Genomic DNA, 26,753 nt, shown 5'->3' on the forward strand with positions numbered 1-26,753 from the left:
ATGTTTTCAGAGTGCTTATATCTTATAGGACCTAGCACAAACTGCACTGGTACCTTCAAAGTCAGAGAATAAGGAAGATTTCTCACCCCATTTTGCTCTATAAACCCAAGCAATCCAGCAATTAGAACCTTTATTCAAGATGGGAGAGATCTCATATATAGTGTTTTTCTCAGTCTTCCTTCCAGTGCATTCCAGTTCCTCCAAAATATATCCCTATTGACAGTATTTGAGTCTTCCCCATACTTCTGGCATTGTTCCATGATTCATAAAATTGAGTTAATCGCATCAGAGAAAATGATAGCAAGAGTAAAGGAAGGCTCCTCTGTGTAATGCTCACAAGGAATGGGGATTTCTGGTTTCCAATGTGTTGAGGAATGCTGATGAATTTTACATGAAACAGTAGCTGTGCAATGCAGATACAGTTTATCTGGAGGAAAGGATGGAAGCCAGGATCCCTTCAGCTGGTTGGCTTGCTCCAGTGCTTACTGGAATACAAAAACATGCATCTTCTGATCCATTTTGAATGGTGGAACAGTTTTATCTGGAATCAATACATAAATAAATAAATTAAAAAAATAAAATATTTCTGACTAGTTTAGAACTTTCTTAATGGGGGTCTCACCTAAGAAACAGAAGAACTGGGTTAAAACACCAAAGTCAAAAGAAAGACGAGTCCCACACCAAGATTACACAATGAGTTAGTGAATACAGCACTAGACTCCTAAAGAACGGTTGTCCAAGAGTAAAGATTACATTCTCTGCAGGGGATCTTGGCTTCTAATTTATTTACTTAAGTAGAGAGTAACCCCTTTTGGATTGACTTAAATGTACCTATTATTATCACATGATTTTATAGTGTGATATTATGTTATGATAAGCTGTAGGACTACACATCCTTAGTAGAAAGATACGTCATTCTGCAGTTAAGTTGTCTAAAGTATAATCAGTCTTTCCCAGACTGTTAACACTGTTCTCTTTTCTATCATCTTCAGCTTTGAGGCATTTAACTTTTCCTGGGCATTGCATAAGTTTGCTTTGGGGATCAGATACCACAAAAAAGGTCTGCAAATCCAAGAATTGTGGTACCTATGTCACTGTTGTATGTGGCTTGACAGCTAAATACTCTAAACAAAAATAATGTTGGAAAATGATTTGTAAAGAAAAAAAAAATCACCAAATAGTTCAGGATTTATATATTACAAACCTATTGGAAAATGTTTTTGGCTTTTGCAGAATTTCTTAATCACATTATTTATTTAAAAGATGGGGAAAGTCTGTTTTGGATGCTGACATTGCTATCAAGAAGAGAGGTGTTAGAGAAGTATTAGATAATTCTTACCAACAATGGTAAGACCTACAAAAATCATACCTTTAGGAGTTATTCATTTCTTTTTAAAGAATTTCTATTTCTATCATTTCTATCATTTCTATTTCTTTTCTTTAAAAAAAAAAAGAATGAGAGACAAGACCAAGCAATACTCTATATCAGTAAAAAACAAACAAACAAACAAAACGAAACAAAACAAAACAAACAAACAAACAAAAAAACAAGCTTACTTGTAGTTTTCTTGTAGTTGACACATCAGGCAGCGTTATAGACCCCAGATCCAAATATTGCTACCTGGCATTGACAAAAGTAATTTATAAAACAGAAATACATAGTAAATAAATGTTGATCTACAAATAGTGTGTACGTATACATATACATAACATATATTATATGTATATGCATAAAACTAAAAGCCAGTTCTAAAAACAGATTGAAGTAAAAAGTGTTTCACCTAAAAACTCCCTAGAGCACTCTTGCTCCTTTGTGCCTTCTTTGCATTCAAAAAGTAGCAGAAATGTTTAGTTGTGAATGACTCAGTAAACTGGGGAAGACTATTCCTGCATTAGCACGCTGCAATAGAGCTGCTTATCACTAGATAGAAGTGGCTGATGCTGAGACTTGTGCACATCTGTATTTTGTGGGGCCAGCGGCTTTGCTTCAGATTAGATTAAGTCTAGCTCCCAGGCAAAACACTTTAACTACATACGATGGATGATTCGGTGGTAGTGTTGCTAAGGGGGTTTTTAACCCAATGCCCACTTGAAGCACTGAGAATATCTAGTTCACATGCATCAAAACTGCTTGGAGAGCCAAACCTACACGTGGCAAGTGGAGGCAATGACAGGCTCACAGCAAAACCACACTGAAGAACAGAACCCAATTTACTAAAAGAGCCAGTGTCGTTAAACACAGCTGGGCAGCATCACATTCCTCACTAAATGCTGTTGCATTTGCTTTTAAAACTTCATCGTAGGGATGCTGGTACCTCAGAGGAAAGTCAAATCCATAAAGCCACAAAATATGTAGAAAGTTACTGGGAAAAAGTTCTTTATAATCTTTAGTGAAATCTGTTCACACTCTGAAAAGTCAAAGAGATGAGCTTAAATCTTTGCTTGTGGATTGTGTACATCTGTACATAAAACTGGTCATTTAGTTACTATTTGTTAAAGCATTTTGACATAAGAGCTGCGTAGTGTAACTTAGTCACAGATATGTCAACATCCATAGTTTCACTCCAAGGCCTCTGGTATTATTACAGCTTGTCACCGGGTAGACTGTTAGACTGTGTCAACTTGATTTGAAAACTATACATTCATTTGTTTAAATTTACTCACAAATTATTTTTAGTGGAGATAAGATACCAGGGTTCAGTTGTAAAAGTGCTAATGCCTACTTGTTTTTAACCTTGTGCTGAAGTCAGTGCTGGTTATCAAGTAGCAGCAGATGTTTTTGCTATAAGTTCACATAAATAATAAAATAGCAATATTCTAAAAGATAGCTCTGGAAGATCCCAAAGGACAAACGATGATCATAATAATAATTCATCTGAAAATTAACTATGAATTAACATTCAGTGGCTCAGCCACCTACACAAAATAGTGCAAAGGCCTTAATAATCAAAAGGTTCAAAAGAAGAAACACAAAGACAGAGCATTGATATTGCAACAAAGCTGCAAAACAACCTAAATGAAGAGATCATTAACAGTCTCCCTGCAAATGATGCATAAATGTATAGAGAGATGAATACAAACTTGGAAACATTAGATAAATATTGGTGCCTTGCCTTACTGATGTACAAAAACTATTCAGTTTTGGGGTAAAGTATGTCCTAATTAAAAAAACAAAAACAACACAGTAGGACCAGCAGTAATAACTGTGTGTTATAGTAAACAACTAGGAACCTTTCCAAACCTTTCCAAACAACTGCCTAATAGACAATCCCACAATAGTAATGACAATGTAATCTATGAATGAAATGCCTTAGCTGGACATTTCACTTTCTGAGTTAGAAAAAAATGTTGACCCTTTCAAATGTTGCTATAAATCCAGCACATGGTTCTCTATTCACAACACTAAGTAAAAAAAAAAATTAAAAAAAAATCTTCTATAATGTTACTTCACAAAACCACTCACTTGTGTATCTCTACCTTCTGGAATGCATTCATGTGTTATTTGAAAGGATTAATGGGATAAGGTGAAATTTATCTTGATCATAAAATAAAGCAAGATTTTAGAAATACTCTAAAGAAATGTTTGTGATGGTGTATTAATATAGAGAGAATATTGCACCATTAAGTAAAGAGATTTATCACAAACAGTGATACTGACCAGACCATAATGTTAAAGCTACATAAGAGATTTAAATGAAACAGCATTTGGATTGCTTGAAGAACAATCAATTAAGGATTTTACTAGTTGATCTTTACTGCTGTTGCTTCTATATATTACAAAAAAGAGTAGGCTAATAAAAAGAATGGCTTGGTGGTCTCAGCAGACTTATAAAAATGTTTAAAGATTTTTTTTTTAATGTTATTTGTGACAGAGTAAAAGAGGGACATCGCATTACTGGAGAGAGTCCAAAGACCACAAAGATGCTGAAGGCACTGGGGCCTTTGCGGAATGCTCCTAGGAGCACAGACTGAGAGAGCTGGGTCTGTTCAGCCTGGAGAAGAGAAGGCTCAGATGGGATCTGATCAAAGTCTATAAATACCTGAAGGGAGGGTATGATGTGGTGTTTTTACCGTGCTAGGCAGCTAAACACCAGAACTGCTCTCTGGATGGGGCCAGGCTCTTTTCAGTGGTGCCCAGTCCCAGGACAAGAGGCAGTGGACAAAAACTGAAACACACACAGGAAGTTCCTCCAGAATATCAGGAAATATTTATTTATCATGATGATGACTGAGCACAGGAGCGGGTTTCCCAGAGAGGTTGTGGAGATTTTCATGGTCCTGGGCACCCTGCTCTGGGTGTCCTGGCTTGAGCAGGGGTTTGGACAAGACGGCCTCCAGAGGTACCTGCCAGCCTCCGCCATTCTGTTATTTTTTTTGATGTGGCTTTTCAGTACATGTATTAAAACAAAGTTGAATCAGTTAACCCTACATCATAAAACCTGGTCATCCTTATTTCTTTTTATGTCTTAAAAAATGAAGTCTTCCTCCTTTTAGTTTCCATATTTCATAGGCAGGTGGTTAAGGAATAGATTTTCCACATATTTTTTATATATAGGAAGAAGTTACTTGCTAGCATATTTTCTTTAGAATTCCAAATGTTGTTAAATAATGTATCAATTAAAAGTGTTATATTTACATTTTTAGTCATTCTGGTACGCCAGTAGTTATGGACACAAATGTTTGTACATGTTGCTTTCCTTGTCTCCTAGAATGGCCTGTTCAGCCCCCAAAACACCCGCACAAAATTATTACGCTCCTCTGTTTTTGGAGGAATGGACATGTTAAGTAAATTATTTAAAAAGTAATGCAAATTGATAGCATTCTTTTCATCACTCTCTCCATTCTTCTCCTTTCTACATTAGGAAGGACTACACATTTCTGTGATTTGAGTTTTATTATGTTTTAGGCTTATGTCCTAAAACATGCTATTTTTGTATCAAATAGCTTCTGCAGGAGTGGTAGCACATGTGTGACCATTAGAGAGCACACCCAGCCAATATGGAATTGTTAAAGTATATTCTCAATAGAAGAATGTGTCAGAAAAGCAAGAATATGCAAAATAGAGATGACTGGAAAAAAATTATCCTCTTTTTTTTTTTCAACCCACAACATCATTGGCAATTGTGGTGGTTAGTGTAAAGTGGGTGTCTAGTTTGGGTTATCTGCTTCTTAGTGAGAAGCATTGTTGAAAAAGGGATCTTATCATCATCACAGCATTTTCAGCTGCTATTTTTTTCTGCTAAATTTCCAGTGTTACTAACATAATGTTTACTCACAAAGCATGTGTTTAGTATGCAAATACTCCATAATACCAATATCATTAGCCTAAAATTGAGGGTTGGTACCTCTCAGAAAAACAAACAAACAAAGTAGGAGGTGTTGAGGTGCTCAGGAACAATGAAGTGAGGAAATGGCCCTAAAAAAGATTGGTATAATTCAGGCAGAAGAAGCTTCTTCTGGCAGCCTGTGGCATTAGAAGCTAACTATGAGCTGTGTAATATTGTGTATGTAGTAAGCCATATTACTTTCCTAAGAGCAATTTCTGTTTGAATAGTAACACGACACTGAAAAGGTGATTAAGTATTTTTCAATATCTTTTTTCTTATATTCACGTTTCCTTGTTGCACATAAAAACTGTTATTTCTCACCTTTTCACTGGGCACCTCTGAGAAAAGTATATCTCCTTCTTCATTAAATTCTTCTACAATTAGGTCATAAAATATTGCTTTAGGTCATACTTTTACCTTTTTTTCTCAAGCTAATTCATCCTATGCCTTACACAGGTCATGACTTCAGTACGCAAGCATCTTAACGGCCTGTTGCTAGAGTCAGTCATTTTAGTTTGTCAGTATGCTCCCAACTTTTTTTAAAATTCTTTTTTATTAGTCTCTAGAAATATTATTCATTTCAGCTAATTTTATGTCTAAAATTAGGCATAAAATCAGGTCATCTTCCGTGAATCAATGAAAGAAAAATATTCTTCCTATCTTAAGAGATGTCTATCTTACTTATCAATTTATTCTATTTCTTTTCCCAGCCCTCAATATTATCTCATAATTTCCATTTTTCTATCTCAATTTTATGAGCTAATCCTCCTTCTTGTCAATACTTTTTTCTAGTTTTGTTTCACTATCATGCTTCTAATATAGATATATTCTTCAGCTAATAATAAACATTTCTGATAAAACTGATACAAAAACCATGACATGAATAGACTGCTAGTGATCTCTCTCCTGTCTAACACTTTCCCACCTTGTAATTAAACTATTAGGGGATTTAGATCCACTGACTTCTAAATTTTGTCTGTTCATTATCTGCAGTGGATCTTTAAGTTTAGCTCTCAATTACCATATAGTTATGTAAATCTCAGATGCAGTGATTTGCAGAATTATATGTATTCTTCTGTCCAGTTATGACTGAATTTGTCATCTATATGAAGGATATCATTAGAGGTACACAGAAGTCTTCCACTAAGAAGACTTCTTTCAATGGAAAATGTACAATTTTATCAAAATTTTATAAGCATGTACTTAATTTAGTAGAACTTATACAAGGAAATATCTCACAACTCCAGGATTATTTATTTTCTCTTTAAAATAAAATAATAATAATAAAAATGATACTACTACTTCAGCTGCACCACCTGTATCAGAACTGGCAATTTTCCAGGCATCACCTCCTGAGGTGCTGGTGAGTTAAATGTTTTTTTTTTTTTTTTTTTAATTTCACTATTCATCAAAACTCAAAACTCTCAGTCACAGGAAAAAGATAACTTCCTACAAACTCTTGTTGTCAGGAAGTAAAACAGGATATATTATATATTAAATATATATTGTATATATTAAATATAAGCATTTTCATAGAGCAGGAGAAGCATATCTGAAACACACCTATCCAGAAAACAGTCACAGTAAGCGGTCTCTTAGCACAGAGTCAAGATGGAGCAATAAAATTGAGTCATAAAGAACATATTGAAGTTGCCTCCCCTCTCCTCCCCTCTCCTCCCCTCTACCTCTTTTTAACCATTTGTAGGGAGATAGTTCCTTAAGTACCCCTGCTTTCCCTCTTTTGCTTTTTCTTTCCTTATGAATTTGCATTTGGAAATGGAAATTTGGAAATTCACAGGTCATTTCTGCTTAGTTATTTGAATTTTTTGAAACAGGAACTCTGCGCTCACATTGATAATTGCCCTCTAAGCATACCTTACTTCTTCTTACTTCTCTAAACCATTATTATTAACAGCAATGGCAAGAAAGGCAGCATTCATACTTGGTTTGTGTTCCATCTTCTTTGTTATTATATGTCTTTTTATTCTAATTTACTTGCAGACAATTGTCCTTATCCTTACGCAGCTTTCCCAGTTGCCTTTCTCACTCCCATCTCATCTCTCCATCCAGGTAGCTTTCCTGTTAGGTTTATTTCAAAAAGGCAAACTTTAGTCATGGAGGCTAGTCTATCTATGCATTTTTAAAAGTTGTTGGAGAGAAATAGGTTGTTTTAGACATTGAATGAAAGGAGGAGCTGAATCCTGGAGAATAGTCTACTCCTTCATTTGCTACAAGCAATTTAGCAGAATCTGAAACCTAAAAGAGAAATATAAACATTTTCCTTTGAAAAAATGTCTCTTTTCATTCAGAAAAGACTCAGTAGTCTGTCTTTAAAAACTTTTATGATAATTTCTTCCTTGAGAATTTGTAGGAGAAACTTTTTCAGGTCAACCAAATTCTCTAAACGTAAACTACAGCTAAATAACTTTTTCCATAACCTACCATTGCTTCCCATGTCTTCTTTCTTCCATATCTGCTTTGAATACTATCTTCATTCACATCTTGTACTCTTCTTTATTAGTTCCATAGATGGTTCCCCTGAAGCCTGTTATGTTATTGATCTCAGTGGTTCTCTTGCTTTTTGTATTTGTACTGTCATCCACATGAATTGCAGTCATTGCTTCTCAGCCAGTTCATATTTCTCTATCCCTTTCCCTACTAGGCATTACTTGGCTAAGCAGTTAATCCCCACATTAACACCTTGTCAGGGGAACAGCTAAGTATTGCTGCAACCCATGGTATGCCTGTATAACAGGTATGTGGAATCTTGTATGATGGTCTGGTCCCGTCTCTGGCCACCAAGGTCATCAGAGACTTGGGAAGCCACTTCACCAAAGCCAACTTCTTATATATTAAAACAACAATTTCCACAAGTCAGAAAATGCTAAGAAATAGTTAAGCTTTACTAATTGTTCTATATAAACAGGAGCCAGTGACAATAAAAATACAGCCACATAGAAAGAAATTCTAAGCAATGGGTTTGACTTTCATTTAAACTCCTATTAACATTAATGAGAACAACTGACAATAGGAGTGAGGTTCTGAGTTACAACAGAAAACATAAAGCTGAAAGTTCTCCAACAATAGCAATTCCTTTAGAATTGACTTTAAGCAGCCATCTTAGGTTTCCTCCATATCAAACAATGTTACATCTGCTCCCTTCTCTTGTAGGAACTTACAGGCAGCCTGCAGGCTACCTATAAAAATGGATGGCAGAAGCCAGACTTGTCTAGGTTTGTTGGTGGTAGTGTATTAAAGTAAAACAAAACTAAAACTATTAACTCTGTTCAAATACTCAGGATCTTGCATAATCTGAACAAATGTGGGTAAGTAAGGGCAGCTTTGGGTACCTCTCACAGAATTATCTGCAGGAGTAAACAAAATGTAACAGCCTGACAGATAATGCAGAGCACCACTATTTTCCTGCAGAAATCTTATTATACATGTTACAGGCAGAATTTGCCCAATATTCGTATTGCTTCAAGTAACTAGGTAATGCCCTTCACTTGAGGCAATTTATAGTATAAATATTATAATGAAATTTTAAGGGAAAGTTTGCTGAAATTAGAAGTATGAGCAACAAAGATTTTGCATACCTTCCTTTCCTTTCTTTGGAAGAAGCACTTTGAATGAGAACATTTTAAACTATCAAAATATGACTCACCTAAACACAGTTGTTAGGGCAAGTCATCCGTAAGAAACAATTTGTTCCAAACTAAAAATTATATTACTATAGATAATCTCAATGATAATCATAAGCCCTAAAATGATATATATGTAAGGATTAAAGGACAGGAGAACAAGATAGAATTTTCTGATAAGAGGAGCTCAACCATCAAATTATGCATCCGAGGGCAAACCTCTACCGAGGTGACTTAAAATATAAGCAGAGAAAATGATCAGAAAGAAAGAAGTGAGATATTTCTTAGTAAGACATATTTCTAAACTTACTTCTGGAATGTGATATTTCAGGTTCAAGCTATTAAAATGTGTTCACTATTAAATTTAGCAGGAGATTGCTCTGCTTCATTACTTCTGAATATGTTGAAGATCTATTGATCAGAGGGTGCATTGATAAGATGGCATCATAAAGAGAACAATTTGACTGTAATCATTAAAATCTGTATGCATACTAGCAACTTTAGGTAGATCACAATGAGAATTCAGTACAATAAACAACACCATATAATGGAGCAGGATATGTATGAGGCAAGAATTAATGAAAATTAGTGATAAGCTGACATTTCAATGCAATGAGTTTTGCTCTAAAGAAGACAAACAAGCTATAAATTTGATTATAAATTCAATGTACTCCAGGATTCATTAACTGCTCTACCAAAGAAATGTAATGGATAGCAAATGCTTGCTAGTGTAACAAAATAAAGATATTAAAATGTGTTAGCTAAATATTGTTAGCACCATAGAAGCAAAGATATAAAATTAAGGGTTTCATCTCATACTAGCAACCAGTAAAAACTTCCCAAAGGTACATACTAAGCATGCAGATTTCATAAGGATTCTGGATCTTTGCTGTGGTATGTAGTCCTTAGTAGAGGATGAGAAAGAAACTGCACTATTATTTTGTCCCTCAGTCCCACCTATCTGCACTGTAAATGGATCTAATGGTGAAAAGCCAACCACCAGCATGTCTCTGTGTCTTGACAGCCTATGTCAGATACTCTTGTATGTGCAGTGCTACTCTCATTCTTTTTACAGTGTCCTCATACTCCATATAGATTAGATATTTGAATTGCAGCACTGAACTACACAAATGACAACTCACCTTCTTGAAGGTTTTGAATAATGCAAGTGATATACTTTAGGAAAATATGAGTATATGATACTTGATACAGAACAGTATAAAGTTAGACCTAAGCACTCACATAATTCTCAAATGTTTTGAGAATTGGTCACTATTTTGTACAAGGAGCAACAGATACATCTTGGAAGTGCCATTTGAAATTATCAAAACTAGTTATAAGAAAACTTTTTAAAAAGTTAAATTTAGATAAAATGAATTTTATGACCCGCTGAAATTCCCTCTAGATTTCTTTCTTATAAAGTACAAACAAGCCAGGCAGCAATTTTGACAGGATGTATTAAAGTATTGAGTAATGTATACTGTACTAAACAACTCATATGATGAGTAGGAATAACAGAAAGACTTCAAATGCTTGCTTAGAAATAAAATAATAATATATGTTGGGAGTAAAACACAAGAGCAGAAAGTTAATATAGTGAGCTTTGTGCAGATAGTCTGAAACTGTCAGTCTGACCCTGTTCAAGTAGACCTGTCAGAACAATTAACTTAAGAGGGGAAAAAAAAGAAAAAAAAAAAAAGTCATAATGGGGTGACAGTGAAAGAAAATTCTTCCCTCAGTTCTGAAACAGGATACATTTTTTTAGTGAGTGAAAAAGAGTCCTAGGGGCACATTTATAATATGTATATTCCTTCCTTCCTTCTCTCTCTTTCTTTCTCTTTCTCTCTCTCTCTCTTTTTCTCTCTCTCATATAATAATACTCTCTGAGAAATACTCTCTGAGAGGATTCTTTAAGATGAAAATATAAGTAGGTTGTAAAGACAGAGAAGGTAAGGAAAGGTCTCATTTGATTGCTCCAACAGCTTTTGATTTTGCAATTACTTCATCAGTGGTGCTTTCTCAAGTACAGATTTTTTATTTATATATTTATTTTTTTGTCATACAGATCTGATAAATACTTCCAGTCATATTCCATACATTCTGGAGATCTACATTTCATTTGCCAAAATGAATTGCTTAAAATGAGAAAATAGTACATTATTTAAACTTTCTATTGATTTGAAATACTTAAATCTACTAATCCTATCTTCCTAATTCTCTCTACAATTTGTAAAGCACATGTCTTCAAAAGAATTTTGTTAGTTGGTAATGTTATTCTTATTTTGCTAATGGGAAACTAAGACATGGAATAATTCAGACATATAAATTCTAATATTTTGGAAATGATTGATCTGCTGAGAACACACCAATCCCTGTAAAACAGATCAATATGATATAGAAGTCAGCTTTAAAGTTTAGCTCATGAAATGGAAGATGTATTAAAAATAAGTGTTTCTTTATTTAGCTTGTTTTTCATTTTGTATCACTTTTATGTTCTCATTTTTAAAAATTGTGATCAGTAACGTGGAAAATGCCATTTTCATGAGAGCAATTACAAAATAATCACTAGAAAATAGCAAAACAGAATATTTTACTCTAAAGTATGTGCAGCTTTAATTAGCTGGCTTGTTTCATTTCATTAATCAAAAAGGGTATATGTCAATAAAAATTTCGTAAAGAACTGTCAGATCCCAGATTACTAATGGAAATGACTTCAGTCATTTGAGGAGTGGAGGTCAGGCCCTGATCTCTTCTCTCTGGTGACAGCAACAGGACCCAGAGGAATAGCATGGAGCAGGGACAACGGTAGGTCAGGCTGGGTGTTAGGAAAAGGTTCTTCACCCAGAGGGTGGTTGGGCACTGGGACAGGCTCTCCAGGGCAATGGTCGCAGCACTAAGCCTGAGAAAGCTCAATAAATATTTGGACAATGCTCTCAGACGGAGTCTGTTTTTTGGTGGAGCCAGCATTTGGACTCAATGATCCTTGGGTCCTTTCCTACCTGGGGTATTCTATGATTCTGTGATTAGCATGTTAGTGTATATTTTGAATGGATCTGGACAGTCTTGCCTGTGCAAAAGAGATAATGGAAATCTGCAAAGTCATGTAAGTATTCAAAATTTTACTGTGTCACATAAGGTACATTTGAACCTGTGTACATTACCAGAATAAAGTTCTAGGCATAAATCTTTTGTATTCTTTACAGAGAAACATTGAGCACTGTGTAAACTGGTTGTTGAAATACATTCATGTTTAGACATTACTGTATTTTTTTAGATACCTCCCTATTGCTGCAAAGGAAAAACATGCTGTTTGTACTAAAATCTCATCTATTCAAGTATTTGCTAGCATATTTTCTTTTGCCAGAAGGCCTTTGCTTAAAGTGGTATTACAAAAAAGGCTAGAGTAGTTTTTTACTACTGTAATCCAATTTATAAAAACGCTAAAAGAAAGCTTCAGAAATTAATTTATATTCCCCCTTAGGCTATTTTTGTGTGTTGCAGGGCTTCTAAGCCACTTGTTATCATTCCATTTCCATTTACGCTGGCTTCGTTTCAATGATTTTTGTGGAGGTGCTCTGATACTGTAATAAAAGGTGAGCCTGTAAAACCTAGGGAGGTGGAAATGTGGGTGATTTTTCAGTTATTAGTGGCTGGTGTGTGAAGAGAAAAAAAAGTACTCTCCACAGACTTTTCCTTTCCAGATTCAAATTTATTATAGAGGCATAAAATACCATTTGTGTTCCTACGATAGGGTTTTGAGGTTTGGGTTGTCTTCCTTCCTTCCTTCCTTCCTTCCTTCCTTCCTTCCTTCCTTCCTTCCTTCCTTCCTTCCTTCCTTCCTTCCTTCCTTCCTTCCTTCCTTCCTTCCTTCCTTCCTTCCTTCCTTCCTTCCTTCCTTCCTTCCTTCCTTCCTTCCTTCCTTCCTTCCTTCCTTCCTTCCTTCCTTCCTTCCTTCCTTCCTTCCTTCCTTCCTTCCTTCCTTCCTTCCTTCTCTCTCTTTCTTTCTCTTTCTCTCTCTCTCTCTTTTTCTCTCTCTCTTTTGTATGAGAAGTTCTGTACATTTTTCATTTCTGAACAATTCACAAGTGGGGCTATGAATATAATCTACAACATTATGTGTGATTTAGAATGGTTATGATTTAGAATAAAACAAAGTTTCAGATAAGATGTATCTTCATTTATTCTGAAGTTATATCAAATGTTCATTGCTCTAATGTTGTTCCCAGTCGTATGTGGCTGTCTCTCTAACGCCTTTTGACATAGGAAATACCAGCTAGCTTCAACTTTGCAATTGTATAAAATAATGGATCAGTATAGGCTGTTGTGGATTAATGGATTAATGCAACACACTCATCTAAAAGATGATTGAAAGTGGCATCCACATGTGAGAGTGTTCAGACAAAGCTCACATAAATGTAAGCTTAAACTGATTAATGCAAACATTTTAAAAGATTATATCTTAGATTGTTTGAAAGAGTAAGGGTGACAAAGAACACTGAGAAGTCTAAGTTTTGCTGATTGAATTCCTAATCTTTTTATTTAATAAGAAATGTTAAATCTCATCTGTAAGCTATTATTAACAATGGTCTTAGTACTATATTTTTATTACCAAACTAATCTTACTTTCATTAGTGAGCCTGTTACCCATAGGGATACAGGTAAGGGATATAATTATGAAAAGCATGAAATTATGAAAATTGGCTGTTTACATGATTTGCCAAATTAGGATTTATTTGAAGCAAAATTATTAATTAATTAATTGAACCAAATCACATTCATGTTTACATGTGTTTAACTTTACTTTTACTGGGTCCACCTGGGTTCATATCCCAGTATACCTGAGAGGTGTCTTTGGTCTAAAGAATCATTAGCTTTTGAGTAACTGAAGAAGCTTCTTTCTCATATGGAGAAAATATTGGTTTTATACACCTAACAATAAGTTTATGGCATCGCTTCCTTTTTCACAACACTTTATAGCAGTCTTTCTTTTTCCCCCAGTTTTATCAATTATTAAACAATGTCTTCTTTCAATGTCATTTAGTATAGAAACATATGAAGCCATTTCTGTTACTGTACTTTTTGTGTAATGGGTAGAAATCATGCAAAAATACACAGTATAATGCAGTAAAGAGAAGTTCTGTCAGAAGAAGGAGACACTTCAGCATAGACCTGGCTGGTGCCTTGACCTAGCAGTTCATTTAGTAGGTAGATGTCAGTCTTCCACCAATTTAAGACATACAGTGACTTTTTTCTTCTGTAGCTTGCACTATATTGGAGGGTGGGACTGTGGGGAAGTAATGCAACATTCCATTATGCAAGCTCATGAGTTATATAAGGCTTGTCTTCTATCAGTGAGCATTGGGTGGGCCATCATCTCTCAGATCTTCCTTGTGATCTCAGCTCCGACCACCCTGTGGTGGCCATTGAGACCTGCCAGATCTCCTCCAGCAGCCACGATTCCTGCCAAAGCCCTGAGCCCTGCCACTTTCCTTAGATCTGCCTCTGCTTCAGTTCCCCTCTCAGCCCTATATTAGTTTGGCCGTTGCCAACTCTTCTCATGTTTTCCTGTTCCCTTATAGATATCTGGTAACTATGGTTGCAAGCTTTGCAGTTTAAGATTTTTCTACAGTAGATGGAAGCGTTGCTGCTGTGGCGGTTTGGTTGTTATCTAGAGAAGCCAGGTTCTTTTTCTGAAGGTTAAATATGTCAAAATTGTTAAGCTTGCAGCTTTTTCTGTGCTTACTGGCTGAATGCAGTGAGTTCTGGTTATAAGGGGACTTTCTGGACTTTACTGAGGGAAGATTTGTTTTGATTGCTTCCTTCCTTCTCTTACTAGCAAAATATTAATTTTATAATCTTGCAGTCAATACTTTGTCAATCCAAACCTATAGGAAATGTCAGAAAGTTTCCACATTACTGCATTATGGAAAAATACATCTGGACTTAGCTATGTGAAAGGCTTGAATTAAAATCTACTTCTTGTCTGTTGAAAACTGATTAAACATTTGAGATTGTAAATACTAAATTTCAAATGAGAGAGCATCCAAGTAAGAGATGAGCCTTTTGTATACTGCATGTTGTTAATAAATAAATAAATAATAATAATAATAATAAACCTTAAGCAAGCTAGGACAGGTGGTCCATTAATGAAGTGCGCACACCTTAACCACATCTAGTTAGGACTGAGGAGCATCTGACATTAAATAATAGAATGAGGAACTGAGGGAACAGCTGAGGGGGTTGAATGAGCTTCATGCAGTGCAGTGAGCTATAGAGGAGGGCTGGTGGAAGAAGTCTTAAGGGGTTCTAATGTTGTTTATTTTTTATATTTAATGAAAGGATAAATGGGAAGTAGGGAACTGGAAAAGCAGCATTAGGACTTTGCTGTGGGCCTAGTACCTGAGAGAGGCTGATGATGTAGAAGTCTGAAGCTGGGGAAAATACCACAGGGGAAGACTTGGTTGCAATAAAAAGTGTAAAGGGGCTTTAATTCCCCCCCCCCCCCTTTTTTTTTTTCTTTCCCTTTTCCCTAGGAGAGAAAGCTGATTAACACCCATCAATGTGAAAAGTTGTTGCTGTGTTTTTGTTTATACTGGAGAGATAGGGAAGCAAAGGGTAATTCTTGCATGAAGGACTGTGTATTCTCTCTGTGTTGGGGCTCTGCTGGCTGCAATGTTCCCTGTGTGTCTTTTTTTTTTTTTTTTTTTTAGGGGAATGGTCAATGTTACTTTAGATTTGAGAAAAGTCATCAAATTAATACTTCTGAATAAAAAAAACTTGTTCTGTGTGTTTTCCCTCTTTCTGCGTTGTGATTAAAAGAAAAATATTGAGGGGGATATGATTGGGGATCGTGTTTATATGTATATACACACACACACGTGTTTAGTTTATCTTGTGTGATAGAGAATTAGTTATAAAATATAGATCTTGTACTAATTGTGTAGTACTTTCTCATGCTTTTATGTATGAGATAGTACCTGACCCAGGTTTTAAATGCTTGCTTCCTGTTGGCAATAGAATGTATGTGCATTATTAAGATAAGGCTTCTTTTCAGCAAGTAACAGCCTGGTTTCTGAAATAGATACACTTGTCTCTTGGCTTTATGTTCTATTAAGTGCCTTCACCTATGGGTAACTGTTCTGTCTATACTGGCTGCCAGCACTGAGGAGTTTGCCCCCAAGGATGGCAACTTAAAACGATGATGAAAACAGACAAAACTAAATATAAAGCTTTAACTGTGCTGTTGTGTGTTGAGTGCAGGTGCCCAGGTAGCAGCCAGGGGACTGCGGGGTGTCTCTGTGAGGAGAGGCCGGGCCTGCTCCATGCTGGGCACAGCTGGTTCCAGCTGGCTCCAGCGGCCTCTCTCAAATGTATCAAAGAGGGAGAAACACTGCACTGCAGAATAATGACTGAGGAAAACTGTGACGAACGACCCTCTCAACCCCCAGGTGAGAGAAGGAGAGGAGAAGGTGCTCCAGAGTGCACAGGTTCCACTGCAGCCTGAGCAGAAAGCCACACTGCATCCTGTAGGGGATTACCCTGGAGCAGGTGGATATTCCCTAAGGAACTGCAGGCTGTGGAGAGTCCCTGCAGGACCAGGGGAAAAGTGTGAGAGGGAGGGATAGGCTGAGAAGTTGTTAGGAATGAGCACAGACCCTATTCCCCACCCTATGCAGCTCCTGGGGTGGAGTGAGGGGCTGTGGAGGTTGAGGAGCCGGGACCGAAGGAGTGATGTTGAACCAAGGACAAAGGGGGTATGGAGGAAGGCTTTGGTTTATTTTTTATTTTTTATTTTTTATTTTTTATTTTTCTTTCTCACAGTTCAACCCTGTTTTAATCGGCAGTAAGTTAACTTTCCCAGAGTTGAGTCTGCTTTGCTTGTGGTAGTAACTGGGAGAGATCTTCCAAATTTTAACTTGACCTGTGGGCTTTCTGATCTTACTTTCTCTCCTGCTAAAAAGGGGGCGGGGGTGAGACAGTGGCTGGATAGGGTCTGGCAGCTGGACAAGGTCAATCCCACCACAAAGGCAGTAATAAACTATATCCAGGAATCCATAGTCATACCTTGATTGCTTTTTTTTTTTTTTTTTCTTTAAATTCAGACCATTAATAGCATGTTATGGACTTGGTGATGTTGGATCTCTTAAAAAAAAAAATACATGGAGGAGTTTTTTGTTTTTTTTCCTTGCTCTTTATTGAGAGCAAAGTTCAAGGACAATCCCCCGTTGAACAAAATGTGAGTGAGATAATTCTGGAGAACTGCAGTAGTCTGAAGTTCTAGTTTGTAAGAGTTCCCTTTGACTTGCCTCACCTTCTGATGCATTACCGATCAACACAATCTTTGAGGCAGCACCTCCATGTAGCTGTTTTTATATGTTATGGCAAGTTTGATAATGAACTTAAGGATGTTGTCGATCTAATGACAAATTCAGGAATAGTGTATAAATCCTGAAAAAGCTGTGACAGTGATGGCAGACACCTCTGTGGTGTTTCATGTGGCAGTTGATGACCTCTACCACTTTATGATAAAATCAGATTTACTTTCTTCTGTAGACTTGGAAAAAAAAATATCAGGTTTGCATTTGTCTCTGGTTTGCCTAAAACTGCTTTTTGGGTAATTCATTGGAACTTGGACTTACTTATTACCTTGCTATTAATGGCATTGATCCTTTTGGTGAATAGCTTTTGCCATTGACATCTGATAACTACACTTCATTTGACCAAAAAATTGTCTGAAGTTAGCTATTTCTTTCAAGAATCCTCCAGGGAACAAGCTGTACAGGTATGAGGTCTTGCATGCACACACACATGCCAGGAACAGCTCTAAAGATCTGTAACAAATCTGATTCTCTTTCTAAACCTAGTTTTCATTGATTTTATTGGCCTAATTCAAAAAAATAACTGGTCCTTAAGAAGAAGTTCCTCTCTTTTTTTTTTTTTACTTTGTTTTTTCCACTCTTAGATTACCCAAAATAATTTCTTAACCCTTAATGAAATTTTCACACATGATAACCTGAATACATCAGTTAGTAATATATCTAGCAAATAAAATGCTTAAGGTGCTTCTATTTTTGCCTCCCCATGTATGCACTATTTATTGGCAATTGTGGAATGGGTACATGTTCTTGCTAATGTGGACTGAAGAAATGAGATTCTCCATGTTGGATATCCATTTCTGGTGGAATTGCTCTAGCTGCTGTTCTAGATGTTCCTCATCTAACCACCTCAACCAGGAGGGCAGTGCAAAATACTTCTTATTTAAAAATAATAAATCATGTAGTGATTGGACTGGGAACAAGAATGTTATAGTTATAGTTGAAGGGAAGAGGAACAGAGTTACTTTTATGTCAGGGTGCCTTTGAAACACCTGTAAAGACCCGTTCAAATTAACTGTGCTTGAATGCGGGTCAGTTGCTATGTGGACAGTTGGGACTTACTAAAACTTCTTAACTACACTCAGCAAAAATTCAGTCCTTAATAAACTTGTTAGTCTGATAATACTTGCATATTTTCTCATGAACTATTGAGTGTGCTGGCTTCTATTGTAGCTTATGGTAGAGACTGTGGCCATACCTTCCTTATGGGTCGTGGATTCATTGAGTAATTTAGGTTAGGAGCGAGTATGGTTATCTGATCTTACTTCCTATTGAAATTGGAGCCAAATCTGAAGGTGGATTATGCTGTTCAGGGCCCTGTTACCATGTGCTCAGTTTCACATGTTGTATAAGACAGTAAAAGTTAAAACAACATGGTTAAAAATCAAAAAGGCCAAGGGGAGGTGAGAAGCTTATGCCAATGCCATTTTACACATCTGGGAAAAAGCAACATTCTCCATGTTAAGGGAAGTTTCATTTTCTTATCCCTGTATCTCTCCCTCTATTCCACAAATCCCATTGAAAGTGAATGTATTTAAACCAATTTTTACCAATTCCATTGGCTTGCTGGTATTAAATTTTCCCATTAATTTTTCCCAGTTTTCATAGTACTTAATTTCAATAAGACCAGTCATATTCTTGCCTGGTCTTTATCTGCATGAAAGTTCTCTAAAAATGATAAGAAATGAACCTGACGGCCACCAAAAGAAAATCATGGGCAGTCAACATTAAGCAATCCTTTCACTGCCATACAAGACTGTTCAGATTCAAAAGGAGATTATGGTTAATGTTACTAACAGCAGCTATAAATCTAAGAGAATTAATATAGAGATGTCTTCATCCATCCTGAGTATAAAGGAAGTGTGAAGAACAGTTTGAGCTAATTCCAATTGAAATAGTTTCAGTTAGTTACTTGGTCATGTTGTCCTTCCAATTTTCAAAGCTGAAGCAAGGGCATGGGAATTGTTGCTTTTAGAAACAGCCCAGTCCTCTGTGCTCTGCTTTGCATGGTGTTGAGCTAAGCCAGATAAGCAAGATCAGCAGCAGCTGTGTTGCTTTTGTTTGACTTCTACTTTTTTTTGCTTTGCCCTGCCCCTTTCCCAGGTGATTGGTTGGGTGACAGGTGGATCTAATGATATAGAAGCTGCAGGTGCCTCCCCCCCAGCCCCTAAGAGTTTCTTCTGCTAGAGCTGTTCTTTGGGTGGTAAGAGTTTTGTTTTTCCTTCAGCCCCTTGCAGGGTTCTTTAGGTAGGTCAGAGTGTATAGGCTGATGTGACCTGTATGTCAAATATTATCAAAGCTACAGCCTTGGTTTTAAAGTGATGAGACAGGGTTTAGGGGAAAAGTATCATTGGAGTTCGCTGTGCCAGTAAGTATCTGAAAACAGCAGGAGTAGACGTGTAAGGTATAGTCTTTTTCAGGGATGGAGACAGTTTCTTATATTTCTGGAGCTTTTTTCTGCTGTTTTTCTGGCTGCAGAGTCTTTAGACCTTGTAGCCTTCTAATCTTAAGTGCTTGGAATTCCCTTAATAGAATGTTATTTAGCAGAGGTTGCTGGCTAACTTGTTTTTGGGATGTGGCGGGGTATGCTTCTGGTTTTGGGTTACATTTTAATCTCTAGCTGTACCAAGCCATTTGTGTAACTCTCCAGAGGATTCACGAAGAGCTTCATTATGCACTGCAAGGGGCTTGACCACATAGGTGCAGTGTTACCAAGAGACTGAGCAGGGTCACCTTTTTCATCTGTGAAGGAAAAGTCTGTGATTACCCATGCTGGGGCTACTGTTCATTCTTCTCCTGTTGGCATTTGTGGATCTGAGGTGGGTTTTTTTTGTTTTGTTTTGTTTTTTCTGGCTCTGGTCTCTGCTTGAGTCCTCTGCAAGGAGCCGTACTGTTTGTGTGTCCATCACGGATATGACCTTCTCTTTTCGTTTCCTGTAGAAAGTAAATAAATAAAAATATTTTACCCCAAGCACTGCTACAGGCTGGGAGATGAGTGGTTAAAAAGCAGCCTGGCAGAGAAGGACCTGGGAGTGATGGTTGATAGTCGGCTGAATATGAGCCAGCAGTGTGCTTAGGTAGCCAAGAAGGCCAAAAATATCCTGACTTGCATAAGACGCAGTGTGGCCAGCAGGTCTAGGGAAGTGATTGTCCCCCTGTACTTGGCTCTGGTGAGGCAGCACCTCGAGTACTGTGTTCAGTTTTGGGCCCCTCGCTACAAGAAGGACATCGAGGCGCTTGAGCGAGTCCAGAGAAGGGCGACGAAGCTGGTGAGGGGCCTGGAGAACAAGTCCTACGATGAGCGGCTGAGGGAGCTGGGCTTGTTCAGCCTGGAGAAGAGGAGGCTCAGGGGCGACCTTATCGCTCTCTACAGATACCTTAAAGGAGGCTGTAGCGAGGTGGGGGTTGGTCTGTTCTCCCACGTGCCTGGTGACAGGACAAGGGGGAATGGGCTTAAGTTGCACCAGGGGAGTTTTAAGAAGAACTTCTTTACCGAAAGGGTTGTTAGACACTGGAACAGGCTGCCCAGGGAAGTGGTGGAGTCACCATCCCTGGAAGTCTTTAAAAGACGTTTAGATGTAGAGCTTAGGGATATGGTCTAGTGGAGGACTTGTTAGTGTTAGGTTAGAGGTTGGACTTGGTGATCTTGAAGGTCTCCTCCAACCTAGATGATTCTGTGTGTGATTCTGTTGGGTTTTGAGTATCTCCAGGGATGGAGGTACCAGATCTTCTTAGGCAGCTGGTCCAATATTTGACCGCCATCATGGTGAATGCTTTTTCCTAGTATAAAACTGAGTTTTCTCTTGTGGCCACTTGTTTTTCTTCTCATCTTCAGATCCAGTTTCTTTTTTCAAACTACATTGTCTTTTTCTATGTTGTCCCAATAGGTAGCAGTAAGAAGACAGCAGTAAGGTTCACCTTTTAGTTGTCATCTTGTAAGGACTCAACATATATTCCCTGTGATGCTCCTTGTACATCGTGTGCTCCAGGCCCCTGGACATCTTGGCAGTCCTCCAATGTACTTGCTGCAGCAAGTTTAGAGATGACAACACAGGATCAAATATTTGTTTCTCGGTTGAAGGCTAAAGTCAGTACTGGTGTACCATTGTGTTTCCAATTAGATATTTTGTTTCTTCATCACAGACAAGCAAAATACATTTCCTCTATGGTTTAAGAACGCATTAGTGTGCATTTTATGCCAATTCATGCTACTGAAAGTTAAGGAAGTATCAATATTTTAAAGTATTCTCATGCTCAGTATGAAGTAGTGCAAGTTTATCAAATGGATGTCTTAATAGCAGGGCACTTGAAACAATCCTGCTTTCTTGGCACATGCCTGTACATCTAAACAGCTCCCGTTTTGGATGCAGTTAAGTCCTGGATGTTAATTGCCAAAGTACACTTCCAAATTAAAGCAACATGTGAAGGTGTTTTTGTTCACATGATGAAGTAAATGTGCAAAACAAATTATGATTCGTATTCTATAATTACCTAGAAAAGGTGTTTTTTAAGGGGAGGGAGGTGATTTGTTAGGTTAGCGGCGTTTTACTTCCAGAAATTACCTTGAAGAATCTGTTGTCTAGTTTTAGTTTGCTCTCAATTTCATGGCATTTAACGTCACTGAATTTGAGTACTATGAAAAAAATGCTTTCTGAAGTATTCCAGACAGCAAGACTACTGTAGAGGCACCCAGGCAATCTGTTTAACAACAGAAATACAGAATTCTTCAATTGGAGGCTTTCCCATAATCTTTTTGCAAGTTTTTGATATTGTTGTGATCCTAAGAAACATATTTCAAGTTGATGTATTATTTCCTTTAAGTTTACCACATGCTTGCCTTTTCGTAGGTTGTAAAATTTTTAGGTGTACTGATTAAAAGTGTAAAAGAACTATTTGTCTTCCTTTAATGTGAACTTCAATGTCAATTAACTTAACAAATGAACTAGTATTTCAAGGAGGATGGTACAGAAACTTACTGAACAGCTGAAGAGTCCATATTAGAGGAGTGATGTTATTGTAACAGAATCAAAACAAGCAGGCCTAAAAACAACAACAGGAGTTTAAGCTGTCCAGTCACTACTCAAATGGGTTCATTTATATGAACTAAAGTCATGTCAAGTGGAGCAGACGCTGATCATGAATGAGGTAGCTCAAGCTGTGTGGTTCTGCATTTATACTTTTTTAATTATTATTATTTTTTGCCTATGTAGGGCAACGTGTTGAGGCATCTCATTCTATCTTCTGTTTCAACCTGACGTTTTAATTCTCTCCCCCAGAATAGACACAAGTTTCCTGAAACATAGGTCTTTTAAATCACTTCTCAAAGAAGGAAAAAAACAGATGTTAGATCAGAAGATACATAATATAAGTTAATGATGAACTGTCATAACAGTACACTACAGATGTAGGGCAGTAGTGATAACCACTGTGATTTATTAAAATAGAGCAAGAAGCACATTTCACTAAAAACTGCAACATCTAAATAGATAGTGAAGGTAATGGAACATGCAAAAGCCTGAACATAAGATGTGGCAAGCCTCATGGTAGTTCTGGGGCTTGTGGATTGAGGGGAAAAAATCAAGTTGGTTAATTCCAGAATTGGAGTTAATGAGGTGGAAAGAAAAAGTAATAGGTTGACAAGTACACAGAAGGTGAAAAGATTAAAGCAAACAGTTAATTAGCACATGGGAGACAACATTTAAAAAGAAATAAATAGCAGAAAGCCAAAGCAACAGAAGTCAGAAAAAAAGTTATATGCCTTCATCAGCATTTAAAGTTCTCCTTGCTGACTTTGATCTTTGACTCATCAGAGTCACTCCAGTTTTCCAAACCTCAAAACTGCAAAGAGACTGGGTACCACCTGACTCCTGTAATTCAAGCATGATGTTCATCTTGGATGTTTTTATATATGAGAATTGAAGGTGGTCCTAAATAAACCCAATTTTGCATGGAACTTGTAGTTCAGTGTATCTGTTGTACTAGTACGCTGTTTAGGTGTTCCAGATGCCATTAATGAACTATAGCATAAAGTAAACTTCAAAGGCAAAGAAGATTTTTTTTAAAGGCACAGTTTTTCTTAACTATCCAAATTACAACTCTATCAAAGTGGTTTTTTTTTTTTTGCTTTCCAAGAAGCTGCTAGCAAGTCTGAACACAAGAATCTTGGCCTTGAATGCTTCAAGGGATGGGGCATGCACAGCTTCTCTGGGCAATCTGTTCCAGTGCTTTGCCACCCTCTGAATAAAGAATTTATTAATTGTATCTAATCTAAACCTATTCTACTCAACACCCCCTGGTCCTTCTCCTCAGGGCTGCTCTCAATCCATTCTCCACCCAACCTGTGTTCGTGCTTGGGATTGCCCTGACCCAGATACAGGACCTTCCATGTGGCCCTGTTGAACTTCATCAAGTTCACCCACTTCTGAAGCCTGCTGTGTTGTCCCTACAGTGGATACTGGGGTGGTTGAAAACTCCATGAGGACCAGGGCTTGTGAATGTGAGGCTGCTCCTATCTGTCCATAGAGGGCTTTGTCTACTCAGTCATCTCAGTTATGTGGTCTGTAGCAGACCCCCATTATATTGTCACCTGTCTGTCCCTGCACTTGAAGGTATTTAATCCTGCCCTATAAGCTCTCAGTGGGCTCTTCATCCATCTAATCAATGTCAACCAGGTGTAACAAATTGTCTTTATTCATATTTTTATAAACGATCTGGATGTAGGAATAGAAGGCATTTTGAGCAAGTTTGCTGATGACACCAAACTTGGAGGAGTTGTGGACTCGAATGAGGGTGGAAAGGCCTTGCAGAGGGATCTGGATAGGTTGGAGAGCTGGGCGATCGCCAACCGCATGAAGTTCAATAAGAGCAAGTGCCGGGTCCTGCACCTGGGACGGGGAAACCCTGGCTGCACGTACAGACTGGGCGATGAGACGCTGGAGAGCAGCCTAGAAGAGAGGGATCTGGGGGTCGTGGTAGACAACAAGTTGAATATGAGCCGGCAGTGTGCCCTGGCAGCCAGGAGGGCCAACCATGTCCTGGGGTGCATCAAGCACGGCATCGCTAGTAGGTCGAGGGAGGTGATTGTCCCGCTCTACTCTGCGCTGGTGCGGCCTCACCTCGAGTACTGTGTGCAGTTCTGGGCACCACAGTATAAAAAGGACATGAAACTGTTGGAGAGTGTCCAGAGGAGGGCTACGAAGATGGTGAAAGGCCTGGAGGGGAAGACGTACGAGGAACGGCTGAGGGCACTGGGCCTGTTCAGCCTGGAGAAGAGGAGGCTGAGGGGAGACCTCATCGCAGTCTACAACTTCCTCGTAAGGGGGTGTCGAGAGGCAGGAGACCTTTTCTCCATTAACACCAGCGACAGGACCCGCGGGAATGGAGTTAAGCTGAGGCAGGGGAAGTTTAGGCTGGACATCAGGAAGGGGTTCTTCACAGAGAGAGTGGTTGCACACTGGAACAGGCTCCCCAGGGAAGTGGTCACTGCACCGAGCCTGACTGAATTTAAGAAGAGATTGGACTGTGCACTTAGTCACATGGTCTGAACTTGGGTAGACCTGTGCGGTGTCAAGAGTTGGACTTGATGATCCTTAAGGGTCCCTTCCAACTCAGGATATTCTATGATTCTATGATTCTATGTTTCAATAAAAAAGTAAACTTTTTTTTTTCTCCATCTGTTTTATCCTCAAAATGCATCAAAACATTTGTTTGGAGAAATTAACATAAAATTGGTATTGCAGCATAAGGATAGTATGTCCAAAATTCTGTTTTTATCTAAAGGTATGAATGCCTGTAAGATGGGAAATGGAAAGTATGTTTCTTCTTGAAGTTGTAAGATGGAAGTTTTCTTTGGTATTCCAGTCAGGTGACAGAACAGCCAGTTAACAGTGGAACATATAAGATCCTTGTTTTTCTGAGGAAGCAGCTGGAGGACAGATGGGATAGTCCAAACTATCAAATAGCTCTGTGAATCAAGAACTGGTTATCTACTTCTGGTGCCCTAAACTTACACATATTGATCTTAAAATGAATCCAATCCAAAAATTCTTTGTTTCTGATAGTTTCAAACACATATTTCAGTGAGCTGTCTTGGAAAGTGCACAGGCAGAAGGGTTAAAATAGGGTTAAAAAGCTCAAGAACATGTTGAAATTGTGCAATGAATATTTATTGCAAGAGAAGCAAAAAGCATAACATATTGGCAGTTTGGTTGTAGGAATATGAAGTTATAAGGCTAAGCACATTTAATTCATATGAAGAGAGCTTTATTTTAAAGGTTTTAACTGTTTGTGCCTTTTTCATTGTGCAGGTTATCTGGATTTCAGCTGCCATCATCTATTGTGAGCACAGGATCTATCCTCACCCTTTGTTTCACCACAGACTTTGCTGTTAGCGCACAAGGTTTCAAAGCTATCTATGAAGGTAAGAATTATTTTTCTACTTGGTCTTTATTTTACTTGACATATGTTTTTGATGTTGAAATGTGCTTCAGTTTTCAGGTTTGAATGATCATTGACTATTGCATAAACTTTTTTTCTGGCATATTTAAATTTTACTACATCGTAGTCGTAGTCTTGATTTTGAAATTGAATTCAATCAAACTAATACTTTAATTTCTGAAGTGATTTTTAATCAAATTGGGTTTCTAAAGCTGGATTCAGAAATGCTTATGTTTAAATGGGTTTCTTATTATTTCCTAAATTTATTTTGACAACTTCTTTAGGCAATGCCTGACTAGAGGGGTTTAATGATAAAAATGAGATGAGATATGGATACTAACTCATCCCAAAAAATCAATCAGTAATCTTCTTAGGGGGAAAATGTATGTATATGTACATACAAAGGTTTTTTGTTTGTTTGATTTCAAAAAGCAAAGCAGTTCAAAGCCAGTTCTATGGAAGATGTTACAGTATGGTGATGACTGCACAGTTCTGAGGGGAAAAGTGAGGCCGAGCTTTTAATGTCTTCAAGACTTAAGCCATAAAACCAGACTGAATCAATTTCTGTAATATGATGACTTGTACAAAAGACTTTGAGATATGTAAACTCTGCTTAAAGTTGGATAGTGAAGGTGTTTTGAATATAACTTCAAGATCACACTCAAACTGAGTGTGAAGACTGATTTGGTGTGTGTTATTAACTTTCTGTGCTTTTTCTGGTTGGGGTGGGTAGCCCAGGAGTATCTTTCTTTCCCTGGTTGCTATTCCCCTTTTCCGTTGTCTTCCATAACCTTGTTAGCTGAATAACAGGACTGTCTCTTTCTTTCTCTTGGTTTTCTTTTTACTTGGTCTATATTTGGGTGAGGGCCGTGAGGAAAGTTTCGTTTTAGTATTCTTTAAGCTTTATTAGATAAGCTGAGAAGGTCCTTCAGATATCATAAACACCAGGAACCATCGCTGTTTTCTCAGTAGGA

The 26,753-nt window shown here is 37.6% G+C and overlaps 1 protein-coding gene across 2 annotated transcripts in view; it reads left to right on the plus strand.

Annotated features, from left to right (window-relative positions):
- Window positions 1–26,753, plus strand: part of CSMD1 (CUB and Sushi multiple domains 1) — a 1,153,949-nt gene that overhangs the window by 328,390 nt on the left and 798,806 nt on the right. For both annotated transcript variants that reach the window (XM_068678424.1, XM_068678425.1), the window contains exon 3: window positions 25,650–25,762. In XM_068678424.1, the coding sequence (XP_068534525.1) occupies window positions 25,650–25,762 (113 nt within the window). The remainder of the gene's footprint in view (window positions 1–25,649; window positions 25,763–26,753) is intronic.

Source organism: Anas acuta, chromosome 3 (genome assembly GCF_963932015.1).
Source record: "Anas acuta chromosome 3, bAnaAcu1.1, whole genome shotgun sequence".
In the NCBI taxonomy this organism is placed as follows: domain Eukaryota; kingdom Metazoa; phylum Chordata; class Aves; order Anseriformes; family Anatidae; genus Anas; species Anas acuta.